The sequence below is a fragment of the Rousettus aegyptiacus genome, unplaced genomic scaffold (genome assembly GCF_014176215.1).
Source record: "Rousettus aegyptiacus isolate mRouAeg1 unplaced genomic scaffold, mRouAeg1.p scaffold_m13_p_3, whole genome shotgun sequence".
Lineage (NCBI taxonomy): Eukaryota > Metazoa > Chordata > Mammalia > Chiroptera > Pteropodidae > Rousettus > Rousettus aegyptiacus.
Genome location: NW_023416306.1, coordinates 82,085,495 through 82,101,848, shown reverse-complemented (window position 1 = coordinate 82,101,848; position 16,354 = coordinate 82,085,495). Strand labels below are relative to the sequence as shown.

The following is a 16,354-nucleotide window of genomic DNA, read 5'->3' as shown; positions in this document are numbered from 1 at the left end:
CTCCCTTTCTAGCTGCCCTGGTCCTCTTCCTTCCCCGCCGCAGCCTCCACAGGAGCTGCCGTGGCAGCGTCTCCATCTTCCCAGCCTTCTGCCGCTGGCCTCGTCTGCAAACCTGTCCTCTGTATCTTTTCTTTTATAACCGTATTTCTTGTCATTCTCCTGCATTCTGGAATATATTCACGTTCTGTTTTCCAATTTCTAATTTTCTCTTCAGCTCTAACACTACTTTATAAAGTTTAAAAAATATATTTAATATTGTGTTTAATTGTACATATTTTGGCTTTCAAAACTGCCTATTTTTGCCTCATGGTTTCTGTTCCTTTAGCTCTTTAGCTAGATGTTCTTTAACTTTTTAAAAACTTTATATATGGAATTGTTGAAGCTTTTTATTATGGATATCTCAAACATGTAAAAGGAAAGATGGTAATTACCCATCTGTGTCCTTTACCCAGCTTTCAGCAACTACCAACATTCTTCCCTTCTTTAACATACTTATTGTAAAGATGTCTTTTGATTATTCTGTTATTATCTCTAATTCATAGGTTGCAAATTCTCCTTATGTTACTCTCCCTTATGGTTTAGTTCCTCTTGTGGTTTATTTATTTTTCTTTTTTCTGATGTAAGCTTATTTTGAGTTGGAATTTGTTTCCATGGGAGTCCCATGTACTTTGTATGGAAGCAGTGCTAGGGGGAGTTTTGTTTTCTTCGCTAGGGCCCTATGAGTTTAGCTGGTTGATGTTGGTTGGCGGTAATGTGAATTTGGAGTCTACTTCTGTCCTTCGTGAGAGTCCATTTCTTAAAGACCCTCTTTTTCCATGAGGACTCTTGACAGCAAGGTTCCTTTCTTCTCCAGGCTGGGCCATTTTTTTTAGGCTCCAGTTTGTAGGAGATGGGAATGTAATCCTTTAGGATGTTTGGCTTTATGTTTTTATCTTAGTTTTGGTTCCCGGTGTGCAAGAAACATACAGCCTAGACTCCTCCCTCATGAAGGGTGGTTAAATCTCTAGCCCTCAGCCCTCATCTCTTAACTCTGTCTGGGTCCTAGTCTCCCTTGAGCCCTTCAGCTTTAGCGCCTGCTCATTGCTTGCTGATTCCTTCCTTTTTGTTTCTGGCTCTGGATTCTGCTTTGTTTCTTGGTTTCAAGATTAGTATATGTGTAGGAGGTGTGGAGTGTTAAATTTTATCTAGCATTTCTAAGTGAGGTGTTCTGTGGAGAGGCAGGGAGGCAGTAGAGTACCTTCACATCAGATTATCCTCAGTCATAATTTCTTTTTTTGTTTCTTTGTTTTTTATTTTTAGTAGCTTAGACTTGTGTGCTGGGTTCTTGCCATATTTTATTGAGTTGTTTGAGTTGTTGAGTTGTTTATCCCCCTTTACGTGTTTGTTTTCTTTTGCAGATGAGGAAAGTAGAGTGCAGTGGGATGCTTGTACTCACTGTCAGAAAGCTGGACTATGAATCCAGGTATCTGACTTAAGCCTCCATGCATCCCAGGCTCCCTCTCACTGCATTCCAGATAGAGCAGGGGAAGATTAATCTTTTTCTCAATGGTTTCATTACTCTAAAAGTACCGATTTATTTATTCTGATTGTTAAAGTAATTCAGACATTTTAGAAAATATGGAAAATATAAATATTTGTAAGGAAGAAAATATAATCACCATAACCACCTAACAAATACAACTGTAAACATTTTCTTATATTCCCTTTGTGTTTTTTAAAAATGCCTATTACAGGCATCTTTTTTGATTTTTGTGTCCAATTTTTATCACCTAAGAGACCATAAGTCATTTTTATCATTAAAAAATTTAAGGTATTATTTTTAAGTACCTAATTTTTTAGAAAAACATATTATAGAAGTTATATTGACTCAAATAATTTTAGAAATAAAGAAATGTATAAAGTGAAGTCAACCTGACCCTCCATGAGTCATTGTTGTTAACAGTTTGGTCTAAGCCTTTTCAGAGCTCTTTCTCTTCACACATACATTTTGTTTTTAAGAAACTCTACGTAGTTTTAAGAACTCTACGTATTGTCTACAGCTAGCTTTTTTAGGCTGTGTTACGGCTATCCTTCTATGTGGGTTCATAAAAATCTATTTATTAATGTTTTTATAATTACTTATCTCACAAGTTATATGACTAGATGTTCATGAAAAATGAAAATAATACAGTAAAGTACAGAGTAAAAAATATATAGTTTAAAAATGTCTAGTGTCCTGTTGCTGGTTCCCTCCCATCCTACCTCTCCTTCCAGAGCAGGTCACAGTTAGGTATGAATCAGCTTATAGAGCTATTTCTGTATATTTACCTATTTAAGTGTGCAGCCACAGGAAGAAAGAGAGAGAGAGAGAAGCATAAATACAGACTATCGTAGTAGATGCTATGTAATCCTACACCTTTGTGTGTCTCTGTTTCTATAATAAGGTAGATTATTCTGAGGGTTGAATTGGCTTATCACATTACTATCTTTTCATAAGTTTATTTGCCGTTTGTATTCTGTGACTTACCTGCTTATTGTCTTTGCCCATTTTTCCTTTTTTATTGTAAAAAATACCTGAGGTATATATAATCTCTTAACAGATTAAGTATGTAGTACATAAAAACTATAAGCACAATGTTATACAGCAGCTTTCTACAACTTTTTAATCTTGGGTAAGTGAAACTTATACACATTGAACAGTAACTCATTTCCCCCTTCCCCCAGCTCTGGCAACTGCCATTCTGCTTTCTGCTTCAATGAGTTTGACTATTTTAGATAACTTATAAGTGAGATCATGCAGTGTTTGTGAATGACTGCCTTATTTCACTTAATGTATACACATTTATATTTTTGTTTAAATATTTACATTATTTAGTGTAATGCCCTCTAGGTTCATTCATATTATCACATATTGCAGGATCTCCTTTTTAATGACTGAGTAATATAGTCCATTGGGTATATATACATTTTCTTTATCCATTCATTTGTCAGTGAACACTTAGGTTGATTGCATATCTTGGTTATTGTGAGTGATGCTGCAGTGAACATGGCAGTAGAAATATCTCTTCAAGATCCTAGTTTCAGTTTTTTTGGTTAAAATATCTAGAAATGGGATTGCCGGGTCATATGGTAGTTCTATTTTTTATTTTTTGAGAAACTTCCGTACTGTTCTCTGAATGGTCTGTACCACTTTACATTCGCACCAGCAATGCACAAGGATTCCAGTTTCTCTACAACCTCTCCAACACTTATTTTCTGTATTTTGTTTCTTTATTTTTGTAATGGCCATCCTCATATGTCAGGTGATATCTCATTGTGGTTTTGATTTGCATTTCCCAGATGATTAGTGATGTTGAGCATCCTTTCATATATACTTGTTGGCCGTTTGTATGTCTTCTTTGGAGAAATGTCTATTCAAGTCTTTTGCCCATTTTGTAATTGGGTTATATATATTTTTTGCTATTAAATTATAGGAGTTTTTTTAAAAATATCTTTTAGGTATTAATCCCTTATCAGATGTGTTTTGCAAATATTTTCTCCCATTCTGTTGGTTGCCTTTTCACTGTGTTGATTGTTTCCTTTGCTATTCATAAGCTTTTGAGTTCGTCCCATTTGTCTATTTTTGCTTTTGTATCCTGTGCTTTTGGTTTCAACTCAAGAAATTGCCAAGACTAATGTCATGAAGCTTTCACCTTGTTTTCTCCTAGGAGCTTTAGTTTCAGGTCTTTAATCCATTTTGAGTTGATGTTTATGTGGTATAAAATAAGGATCAAATTACATTCTTTTGCATGGGGATATTCAGTTTTACCACCACCATTTGTTGAAGAGACTATCTTTTCTCCATTGTGTATTATTGGCACTCTGCCAAAGATCAGTTGACTCTGTAGGTTTATTCCTGGGCTCTGTATTCTGTTCCATCAGTCGAGATGTCTGTCTTTATGCCAGTACCATACTTTTTAATTACTGTAGTTTTATATTGTTTTAAAATCAGAAAGTATGAGGCCTCAGCTTTGAGTCTCTTTCTCAAGATTGTTTTGGCTGTTCAGGGTCCTTTGTGATTCTTTATGAATTTTACAATGTTTCTATTTCTGTAAAAAAAAAAAATGCCATTGAGATTTTACAGGGATTGCATTGGATCTGCAGATTACTTTGGGTAGTGTGGACATTGTAACAATATTAACTCTTTCAGTCCATAAAACAAATGCCTTTTCATTATCTGTGCCTACAGTTTCTTTCAGCAATGTTTTGTAGTTTTCAGTGTTACAAGTCTTTCATCTCCTTGATTAGGTTCATTTCTAAGTATTTTATTGTTTGATGCTTTTGTAAATGGGATTTTTTTTTTTTTTTTTTAATTCTCAGACTGGACTGGTCGTTGTTAGTGTATACAAACATAGATGATTTTCATATGCTGATGTTGTATCCTACAGCTTTCCCGAATTTGTTTATTGGTTCTAAGAAGGTTTTTTGTAGACTTTTTAAAGTTTGCTACATAATATCATGTCATCTGCAAACAGATAATTTTACTTTTTCCTTTCCAATTTGATGCCTTTTATTCTTGCCTAATTGTTCTAGCTAGAACTTCCATATACTTTGTTAAATAGAAGTGGTGAGAGTAGGCATCCTTGCTTGTTCCTAATCTTAAAGAAAAGGCTTTTAATTGTTTCAGCATTGAGTATGATGGTAGCTGTGGGCTTTTCACATATTGCCTTTATAATGTTGAGGGTTTTTCCTTTCCTTCCTAGTTTGTTGAGTTTTTTAATCACGAAAGGGTAGTAAATTATGCCAAATAATTTTTCTGCATCTATTGAGATAATCATATAATTTTTATCATTTCGTCAATGTGGTATATCACATTAATCGATTTTAGTGTGTTGAACCATTATTGCATCCCAGGAATAATTCTCACTTGATCATCATGTTTGCGCCTTGTAATGTGCTGTTGAGTGTGGTTTGCTAGTAGTTTGTTAAGTATTTTGCATCTTTATTCATCGCGTAGTTTTCTTGTAGTGTCTTTTTTAGGTTCTGGTATCAAGGTAATGCTGGCCTCAGAAAATGAGTTCGGAAGTACTCAATTTTTTGGCAGAATTTGTGAGGGGTTGATATTCATTCCTCTTTAAATGTTTGGTAGAATTCACCTGTGAAAGCCTGGGCTTTTCTTTTGTTGGAAGGTTTTTGATTACTGATTCAATCTCCTTACCAGTTATAGGTATCTATTCGGATTTCCTATTTCTTCATGACTCTCAGTCTTGGTTAGGTTGTCAGATTCTAGGAATTTCTTCATGTGTTCATTTATCCAATTTGTTGACATCTAATTGTTCATAGTAGTCTCCTAAAGTCCTTTTTATTTCTGTGGCAATCATTGTAATGTCTTCTCTTCCATTTCTGATTTTATTTGAGACCTTTTTTTCTTACTTTAGCTTTGTTGAGCTTTTCAAAAAAGAACTGTTTTGTTGATGTTTTTCTATTCTGTCTTGTTTATTTCTGCTCTAGTCTTTATTATTCCCTTACTTCTACTAACTTTGGGCTTAGTTTGTTATTCTTTTTCTAGTTCCTTGAGGTGTAGAGTTAGATAGTATATTTGAGATCTTTTTTAATGTAGGCATTTATTGCTATACACTTCTCTCATGATACTCCTTTTGCTGCATTCTCATTTCAGTATGTTGTGTTTTTGTTGCCCTTCCTCATTTGTCTGTGCTGTTTTATTTATTGGTCTGTAGTAGCTCTTATGCAAAGGTCTTCATCTCCGTGTTTTAGTATTTTTCGTAGTTATTGATATTTCAGCTTGATTTGTAGTTCTTTCATCAGGTAGGAGTTGAAATTTTTAATGTAGCTAAATTTATTGATCTTTCTTTTGTGTTTCCATCATACTTTTTAAAAAGGCTCTCATCTCCAGGATTCTTTTTTTTTTTTTTTTAATTCTTATTATTTTGTAGTTGTATTTTTATATGTAGACCTTTATTCCATCTTTAATTCATGGGAAGGATGAGAGAGGGATCGAACATTTTAAAAAAGCAATGTTATTTTAGTTCTAGCAAATGGATGGCACCTTCACATATTCTCTAAAGTCAGAAATTTAAGGTATTTCTAATTTTACTATTATAAATTATACTATATTTCTAGTTATTTCCTTAGAGTAGATTTATAGATCAGAATTAGGAGATCAGGAGGAAACTAAGAATGTGAGGCAGTTACAGATAGGGACTTGAAGCTGCACTTCCTGCATTTGATTTAAAACTCCACTGTTTGGTCACTTTGCAACCTTCTGCAAGTCATTCAATTTCTTGTGCCTTGGTATTCTCACCTGAAAATTAGGATTAATAATAGTACCTACCTCAGAGCATTGTGCTAAGGTTTAAATGTTGAATAGGCATAACATATTGGAACAGGATGTAGCACCTAATAATTACTCAGTCATTATTAGTTTTTGCTGCTACTTTTTATTTTGTTACATTCTGGGAAGGTCATGTCATTTTATTATTTTTGGTATGGGAATGTGGGAGATCCCATTGCCCCAACCCTTGCTTTACTAATTTATATCTGAATAATGGACTACTTTTTTTTTTAATGCACATTCCTTTTAACCCTCTTGAACCTCAAAATTAAACTGTTGTCTTTAGGAAATGCTTTATATTTCATTCTAGATCCCTTTTATGAATTTGAATTTGAACTTGAAGGCTGCTTTCTTTTAATTATGTGCTTTCCTCCCAAATTCATCACTTAGCCTGCCACAGTGATTCCCCTGAGTTTATTGTTGTGGTTTGTCCTTCAGGTACTGACATTCATTTGAGTCCTACCATCTGCCAGGCCCTTTGCCAGGTGCACAAGCCTCACAAAAGAGTAAGTCGCCTTCCCTGTAGGAGAGAAACTCATAACCTGGAAGAGGTGGCAGGCAGCACAGGGGCAACTGGCATCAGAGCTGGAATGTATATTCTGTAGTATTACCCCCCAAAAAGGAGCATGTGCTGTTGGGAGAAGCCTTAGAATAGGCTCTCAAAGTTGTAAATGAGGCCGACTTTTAAACCCAAAGTGCAGCTGTATTCTGCCTGAGAAAACCTGTAATCTCAAACTTGAAAATGAAAGGATTTTTTTTCATTATAAAATAATTTATCATAGCATTTTTTAAAAACGTGTTCTTTCTGTACATTTAAAGTACGTGGTGGTTTGAAAAAAAAAAGATGTTTGAAGCATTGACTTTGGCCAAGTTTCCTGACCTCTTCAGGTCTTAGTTTCCCGACTTCTGTCAGATGAGGTGTTCTCCCACTCAGCTCTCCAGCTCTAACTTCCTGTGACCTGTGATGTAAATGTATGTCAGCAACCATTATGAACGTTCAGGTGGTAGGTAGCTCATGGGGTGGAATAAGCAGTGCTGCCAACTCAAATTCTGCAGGGAAGAGGAGCTGGGACTTTCCTCTGGCTCTCATATGTGTACTTGACTGGACCAGTTCACTCTGTGGCTTAGAGATATCCTCATCACCAACATTGCATTTTAGTTTTTCTTCCTCCTTTTGTAGGAACACCCCATTTCTGGGCAGTCTTCTTGATTATTGCATGGAGTGATTGTGTGCCTAGATGGAAAGGTAGGACTGCACCCTCTCTCCCCTCCCCCACTCTTCCCCCTGTCTACTGCTTAATCAGAAAAGTGTTTCTTTGCTCTTTTTCCAAGCCACCGAGTTTGAATTGATCTTTGTTGCTAGTAAGAGGTGGGGAGGTGCTTTCCGGTTCCTGCTAAAGTTACCTGACAGCGGAAGGTGTGCATCTGATAATTATAACTCTAGTGCTTCTAAGGCCTGAGCGATTTAGCTAAGAGCAGTAATCCTGATCTTATCAGGAGGGTTTTGTAGTCCAAGGGTGTTGCTTATAACAGTATCTCTTTTACTTCTTGGGACTCCCCTCTCCTTTTAGGATTCTCCTATAATCCTGCCCTTTCCTCCCTTGTGCATGTTTCCTTACCTCCCGGAATTAGTTAAAACTGGGGGGAGGATAAAGATGTTTTTCTTTTCTTCCTACCGAGATCTGGGAATTGGACTTTATTTAACATTACAACATCATAAACTCAGCCAGCAGTGGAACGGTCACAGGTGTGGTACAGGTAATATACCTGCACATCCATGGGTCTAGCCAAAGAGAAGGTAGTTTATGTTTTGCTTATTAAAAAAACAATACTAACAATAGCAATAGTTAGCCCAAATACTTCAGTTACATTTTATATTTTGAAGTAATTAATTGGTATCCTTGAGATTGGGATCAGTCCCTTTGAGATCTAGTGATTTTGCTAAAGACTACTACATTGAGGTTCAGGCCCTAGAAATTCGCCCAGATCCTTGACCTTGAGGTTTAGAAACTGTTGGATTATAGAGAGTAGACAGAATGAAAACACATTATGGTTCTGAGCCTTCAGAGAACACTCAAGAATCTCTCTAATAAAGTTATCAGCATGCATGGTGCTCGCAGAACAAAAGGACAGTTTCTTCAAGGTTTCAGAATACTGAGAGTCCAAGTGGAGAGTTGTTAGCTTTGCTTCTTCTGTACTTTAAACCTGAGGAAAGAGTTAACTCTTGCCCTGGGGAGGAGTGAGGAATGGGAACTAAAATTGCTTTGGACATCTGAGCTGTGTTTTAATAAGATATTCCAGGTGGCCAAGAGTAATCCTAAAATAGCCTAGATACTTAATTGCTTTTAAAGTCAGGCTCTCCTTCTCTTGGGAGGTAGAACTCTAAGGAATGCAGTGCTGGCTCCTAAAATCTTAGAGGCGTGGTCTGATTCCCCCCCCCCCCTAAATCTCAATAAAAAAAGAAAGAAAGAAAGTCCCAAGACAGCCTTCTTGGGTCAGGAGACACTGGTTAAATTTCTTCCTTTCTCCTTACTGGAAGGTTGTCAGTAAGCCTTCGGTTTCTGCTGCTGCCAGTTGCCATAACCTGGCTTCCTCCAGGACTGTGGGATTGGTTTTGTCACCCTCCCCCCCATACACACACCCAGAGACAGTGGTCCATTTTCATTAGTGCTCAAAGGCTTACTTCCTAACTTAATTCCCTGCCCTGTGTCTCTCCATTTCCTTCACAACATATCTTTCTCACAGTAAGATTCAGATTCATCCTTTCTTTTCTCTTGCATGCACTCAGTCCAGATCCACTTGATTCTCTGATTTGGCTGCATCTTAAGACAGTCATTTCCCCCTGGTTTTGCTACCCCCCCTACCCCACTTCAGCCCCACTCAAACGATCAGTTTGAGTCACCGACAGCCATCCCTGGTACTGGCTCTTTGTCTCAAATCTTCAATACAAAAGTAATATATTGACATTGCAAATCATTACTGAGAGGCATTAAAATATTTTTTTATATATATATTTTTTCACACCTGCCACATCTGGTATCCCTAGGTGGTCTCCCATCCAAGTACTAACCAAATTCAACCCTGCTTAGTTTCCCAGATTAGATGAGATGGGGCACGTTCAGGATGACATGGCCATAAACTAAAATATTTTAAAAATGAAGTCATGCTGGTCTGTTACTTGAAAGACTAAATATTGTGAAGATGTCAGTTTCACTAAATTATTCTATAATTTCAGTGCAATATGAATTTTCTCTCGAGGGGGTAGAGAGCAAGTGATGGGTCTTAACAAATGATTCAAAAGTAAATCTAGAAAAAATAAACAGTTGTTTTTAAATTATCTCTCTCTCGCCATTAAACTCTAAGCTCCATGAGGTCAGAGGCTCTATTTATCTGTCTTGTTCTTTTTCCCTCAGAACCTTTTATAGTATCCCAGGTGATCAAATATTTGTACATGAATGAATATAAGGAAAAAAATCGACGTGAAAATCTCCCATAATCCCAGTCTAATCAAGTGTCTACATATATTTGTACTTGTATATTATATTTTTTCCAACAAAAATGAGCTGTTAAAATAATCTAAAATGCTGATTTAATTATTTGTTTTGCTGTTCAGTAAACATCTACTATCTCCCTGCAGTTCAGAGTTCAGAGTTTAAATTTCCTTCTGGTATTCAAGGCATTTCACAGCCTCACAAAAGAGTAATGAGCCTGTTTCCACTGTAACTATTCAGACTTGGATCCTCCCTGCCAAAACATACCGTGTTTATTCTCCACTCCATGCTCATTTAAACTGTAAATCTCCCCTCAACCTATTCTTCCAGACCAGCTTCATCTCCACCTCTGATCCCCAGACCCCTTTCTCCCATCTCCTGGGCACTATGTGTTTTGACACTTGTTGTCTTGCTCTGTTAAATGATGTCTGTGTTCAGCATGTTTTTCCAACTACGTGTGAATGCCTTTTTTTCTCCCCCCTTGGCAGCTTACACAGCGCTCTACCTGGAATGAGTTCTCAGGAAATAATTGTTGAATGAATTTGTCTAGGATCTTCCCTTCTCAGGATGAAAAAAAGGCCCCTAGAGGCCCTCTTGTCCAGCGCTGTCTTATGTTGGATTCCACGCCATGACATTCCAGACAGACGGTCATCTAGGGAAAGGAAGCCGCCTACCTCCTGAGAAGGCCCACTCCATTACTGGGCAGTTCTGATTGTTAGAAAAGTCCTTCTATCTTCTTCCTGGTAACTTCTTAGCCTAGTGACTCTAGTTCTGCCCTCTGGGGCTTTAGAGAAAAAAGAAAAACAAACAAAAAACAGAACAAAAGAAACCGCCTGCTTCCTCTTCCACAAGGCAGCCTTTTAGATTTTCAAAGATAGTGAATCCATTTCCCCCTCTGTCTTTTAGATCTTCCAGGGTTGAGGTGTTGGGGAAGCACTATTTTAACTGAGTAGTAGTCAGCTTAGACTTTGATTCATTATTTTTTGAAGGCCTTTTATGTGCATGTCACAGTGCTAGGTGCCATATTCCTCTGGTCCCCTCAAGAGGTGTGATCTGCATCTTTCCCTCCCTCCCTCCCTCCTACTCTCTCTTCCTCCCTGTCTCCTAATCCTCTGTACCCTGGAGGAAGATGGGGGCTCCTCCTACCCAAGGTGTTGTGTCTTGGAGGTAGTGGTAAGAAGTTAGCAGTTCTTATTCCAGTAACTCAAGTAAGTCTCCTGGGCAGGTGTTGTGTGAGGGCTGATTTCCTAGTTGGTTGCACTTCCCAGATGAAGCCAGTGAGATAGTTAAGGAGTAAAAGAATCTCCCATTGATAGGAGCCACCCAGGGCCATGACTTGGTATTGTAGGCATTCTGTGGACAAAGGATTTTATCCTTACTCCTTTTCCTCGCTCTCTCCCTTCCTGTTGTCCCCACCCAGAACACTCTCTACTGTTCTTTCAACCCAGGAGGCAGCATGGTATAACAAAGAGAACCAGCCAGGCCTGGGTTTAAATGCCGGTGCTGTCACTTAGAAGCTCTGAGACCCTGACTGGGCAAGTTAACTTGAGCTCTTTGAACCATTGTTTTCCCATCTCTGAAATCACTTACTTCCACATTGTAAAATTAAGTAAAAAAAAAATACTTTATTAAACTCCTGGCCCAGTTCTTGCTATGCAAATGATGCACAAATACTAGCTTCCTGCTCCCCTGTCCTTTCTCTACCATTTTTGAGGGATTTAAAGGCAAAATACTCTGTGCCTTCACTGAGGAAAATGAGCTGAAGGTGAGAATAGTAGCCAAAGCCTGACTCGGTTGGGTATTTGGGAACAACCAGTCAGTTTCCTGTGAGCTCCTGGTGAGATCAAAGCTATTAAAAGGGTTCTCAAGTAGAAGAGGCTGAGAAAGTTGTAAATGGCAGTAAGTGACCACTCTGGCTACTGTTGACTCCTGTACACATTCTGGGCTATTAAAAACTGCCTGCTGCCCACAGGCTAGCAGAGCCTGCTCCTCTGACCATTAGACTTGTATGCAGTGACCCTTCACTGGAATGCTTTTTCTGGGGACCCCTCTTGATCCCTAAAGTGCTGAGCCAGCTCTTTTTGGTTATGTCTTTCCCATCCTTGCATCTGCTGCTCCCGCTTTCCCGGCTTTCAGATCTCAGTCAGCCACACCCAGCATCCAAGAAAAGTCATTTCTGGGCTGATAACTTCACAGCAGTCACACCTACACCTTGTTGATAGGCCAAGAAACCTCCTGCCCACAAACTTGAATTGTGTTTTGCATCAGTTGTTCAGAAGAACCAAGAAAATTACTGCTGAAGCCTATAATCCTCCCAATGAAAGGAGGAGGGGAGAACAGAATTGTGGGGTTGGAGGCCCCATGGGGGAGCCCGTCCCTATTTTTCAGCAGATATGTCAGCACTTTCTATTGCTGGGGGCTGGGGATCCTCTGACAGGATGCTTATAAACTGGGGACATAGGCAGAGGCAGAAGTAACCAGAACCCAAGTGACACAGCCCAGAGAAGAAAGGTGTTCATTCTGCCTGGTGGGCAGAGTTGGAGCCTTCCTAGAGGAAACAGCACTCAAACTGGACTGTGAAGGGTGAGCAGGGTTCAGGAATTACTCTTACCTTGGCCGGAAAATTCTGTGAAGCAGGGTTGAAGTTTAACAGCCCCAAGACAAAGAGAATAGTGCAGAGCGAGTGCACATTTCCCTGTTAACCCCAACCGAATTTTTTAAATTATTCAGGGGACCCTTCCTGCCTTTCAACTGGACTACAGGAAGCACCTCTACTTCAGGCCAACTGTTTTCCCCATGTTTTCTCTAAATAGTAGTGGGTCAAACAGTGGCATTGCTCAAAGATTTTAGTGATCCATTTCTATTCTTTATTAGCAGGTCTCCCTGTCCTCCTGGTCATTGAGCTAGGGGCATTTCAAGCTGAAATCCCATAACTGAGCAGATTTTTAAACTAAGCGGTTCACACTTAGTGGGCTACAGTTAATGCAGGCCTGACCATCCCACTGCTGGGACTCTGGCAGTTTGGCAGAGCCAGAGAAAGCCAAGGGGTCATGCTGACCCCCACCCCCCATCCTATAAGGCTCCTTGGGTGTTTATTTTCACACAGAGGCTGTACTGGCTTGGCCTGTTTTTATACTCCTCTCCTGCTGTGGAAAACCCTGTCCTATTCTAGGTTGTGGATTCTGTCTTCTTCACCTAACTGTGTGTTAAATAGTTTCTGAGTGAACATTCAGAGTGCTAGAAGTTACTGTAATTAGCAAAACAAAACAAAAAACACACCCTGTTTTCATCTCTCTTGGTGACAGATAAAGAATCCTGTGAACAGAACCAGCTTCAGATCTCCAGCTACAGAGAATTGGAAATTGAGCCACCACAGTAAACAGCTGACATAACAAGCAGCAATGATCCCCCATTAAATGTCTTTCAGCCGATGGGGTCTCCCAGGATAATTGACTTTCCAGCAGGAATTACTGGCTCAAATGAAATCACTGGGCATTAGGGCAGCCTCCTGCAGCCTTTGAAAGGGGGACTGTAACTGTCTGGTTTTGCTGATCTGACAGGCATAATTCACCCTGATTATTCATTGTCCTAGTTGCCACCAGATGACACCAGGTTTCTGTTGACTATAATTACAATATGGGGGTGAATTTGAGCTTTTTTTTTTTTTAAAGTGTTCTACCCATTTGGTTATTGGCCTCCCTGAGCTGAAGGTGCTGTAGGAAGAATTCTACAACTGCCTGGGGAGATGATGAGTGCACAACAGTCAGATAGCATTTACTGAGCACTTCCTTACATGTCTTTTATTAGATAAGCAGGGAAACAATTTGGTGTAGCCTGTTTCATTTCAGTTGACAGTATCACTTCTTGGTTATGCTTACCTCCTAGATTGCTGCTGTCAGAAAGTGGGTCTACATCTCAGAGCCCACTTTGAGAAAGGGGAGCAAAGGATGGCCCCCAAATGTAACTGATAAGACCTCCTGTTTTCAAGCATGCTTCAATAAAGGAAAAAGAGGGAGAGACTAGAATTAGGTTTCCATTTTATTGGCATGGTTTCATAAAGACACCTGTGCAGTCCAAAGAATGGCCTCCCAAGAAACCTCTGCTCCCCATCCCCAGATGGCCCTCCCCAACTTTTTGCACACCCCAGCCAATTGGATGGCTTGTGCCTGCATGTGTACTTGTGTGTGAGTGCATGCACATGTGGTCCTGGGGGAGAAATGAGTGTGATGAGCTCAATGTGTCTAATCCCATCCACTGGGTCTTCACTGACCAGTGAGGCAGGGGTGAACAGCAGATTGCTATTATGGCATTTCATACACCTTACTAGCAGATAATGTTTTTTATTCCTGTATGGTATATGTGTTTATATGTTTTTATTTTTGAAGAGATGCTCAGTTGGTTCAAATAGCCGGTTAATTCTTTTTAACAATGAATGTAGTTCATCAAGCATTCACTGGGGCCTAATAAGTGCCAGGCAGTGTGCTATATACTAGAGGTATAAAGATCATCTTTGCTCTCAAGGAACTTACAATACACATAATTCTAAAATGATATGTTAAACTCTAAGCGCAAAATATGCAGAGATTGCTTACAGAATACTTAGCACAGCCAGAAGTGAAGAGGAGGCTGCCTATAGAAGATGATGCCTGATTTGAGGAATAATAGTTACCCAACTGAATAAAGGTAAAAAGCAGAGTTCAGGAACATAACAAAGGCATGTTTATGTTTACCATTTCTTCCCTTCAATTGAATGGTATTGGTTTAACCTAATCAATTAAATTTGGATTGGGTTTTCATTATTTTTCCAATGAAAATAAACTTTAGCTTTAGTTGCACAGTCTTTGTACCTCGGGAATAATCTTAGGCCCTGGGGAGATAATAGGGAGTTCTAATCTCTAGACTTAGGGTTTCTAATTGTGAGGCTTGGCTCAGAGACCACAACTTTGGGATCTGTGTCCTGCTCCTTTTGAGCCTCTATCCCTGACTCAGAGTGTAATATGGAAAGCCAGGCTAGTTGGCCTCACTATATAATATACAAACATACAAACACATATACCATAAGGAACCTGCAGAATAGTGGTACATCTCAGAGTGGTGACTTCCAGAAGATCAGCTAGGGATGAGCAGGCTCTCAGAAAATTGGGCCTTTGTATCATCTTCTTCTAGGATTATCAGGTATAAGTAACACCCACCTACCTCCAACAAATGGAGATGATTGTTCCACCTGACTCCCTCTCATTTTGGAACCATAATTGAAAGCAAAAAAACCAAGCTGTCCCTGTAGGGGTGGCAGGGATAGTACCTGAGCAGTTTTATAGTGTGAGCCAGAACAGCACAATTGCTAAGGGTCTTCATCTTCCCCCTAAATGATTGCCTTGCTCTCTAGCATACTTTTCTTATTCTCTTCTGAACTCTCTACTTTGTTTCCCTTTAGAATGGTGGTTTGGCCTGGAGTGATGATGCAGATGGAGGCCGGGGAAGAGAGATCTCTCGAGATTTTGCCAAGGTCTGTAATAGTTTCTTTTGTGATAATGAAAGGGGCAGTTCTGTGGTGGGATGTTGTACCTAATACCCAAGGAGTAGGACAGTAGACACATTTATAGTCATTGAGATGGTTATGTATGTCTGGTGTAAGACTTCCTGCATAAGATGGAATTTTTCTTTTTTCTTTTTTCTTTTTTTCTGGGGGGATCGGAATTGCAGCTATATGAACTGGACGGTGATCCGGAAAGAAAAGAGTTCTTGGATGACCTCTTCATCTTTATGCAGAAGAGGGGTGAGTGTGTAGTCTACTCGTTTCAATTCTGTGAATATTTATTGAGTGCTTACTGTTTACAAGTCACACTTCGGCTTAACTCCTCCCCACAGAGTGCCAGCATCTTAGCCCATGAAGATAAGACACATTTATTGCTAATTGGTTCCGAACTTAGCTGAACAATTGACAGCCAGATTTAAGAGAGCAGAGAGGGCCTTGGCAAAAAAATAAATGGAACAATCATCCCAATTTGATTTTGCCTTATTTTTGCCACTCTTCTGATTAACTGGTCTTGGGAGTCATTTCAAATTCAAATATACTTTTTTCTTAGCCTTACAGCTTCTCTGGGCATCACTTAAACCAAGATGCGGGGCTTCCTATTGATGCATCTAGCCTTATAGAGACTAAGAAAGGCCAATGAAAAAATAGAGGCCTCTCAGGATTTGTTGGGAGGGTCTGAAATGACCCATGAAAAGGAAGGCTAACTCTTTTTTTCTTATCCATTGATTCTTTGATTTTTTGCATCCACTGGCTTAGTTGACATTCCTGCAGTTTAACTGTAGGGTACATGGACATATAATTATAAGGCACCTTTGAACTTCCCTCCTCTCCTCACTCCCCCTCACCCACCCTCAACCATCTTCACTTTGGACCATGGTGTGACAGAGTCTTGAGTCCAGTGACTCAACTTCCTGGCTTTATAGACTATCATAGCAATGGGTTCACCAGCCAGGTCAGGCCTCAGGAAGCATGGCCAGAATGCCAGCCTCCCTAGGAGAAGGTCCTCAGCATCCTCTA

At 39.4% G+C, this 16,354-nt stretch overlaps 1 protein-coding gene across 4 annotated transcripts in view; it reads left to right on the top strand.

The window, feature by feature from the left end:
- ARID3B (AT-rich interaction domain 3B) overlaps positions 1-16,354 on the top strand; it is a 49,588-nt gene that overhangs the window by 14,202 nt on the left and 19,032 nt on the right. For all 4 annotated transcript variants that reach the window (XM_016144169.2, XM_016144164.2, XM_016144166.2 and 1 more), the window contains 2 exons: positions 15,236-15,307; positions 15,505-15,577. In XM_016144169.2, coding sequence (XP_015999655.2) covers positions 15,236-15,307; positions 15,505-15,577 — 145 coding nt within the window. The remainder of the gene's footprint in view (positions 1-15,235; positions 15,308-15,504; positions 15,578-16,354) is intronic.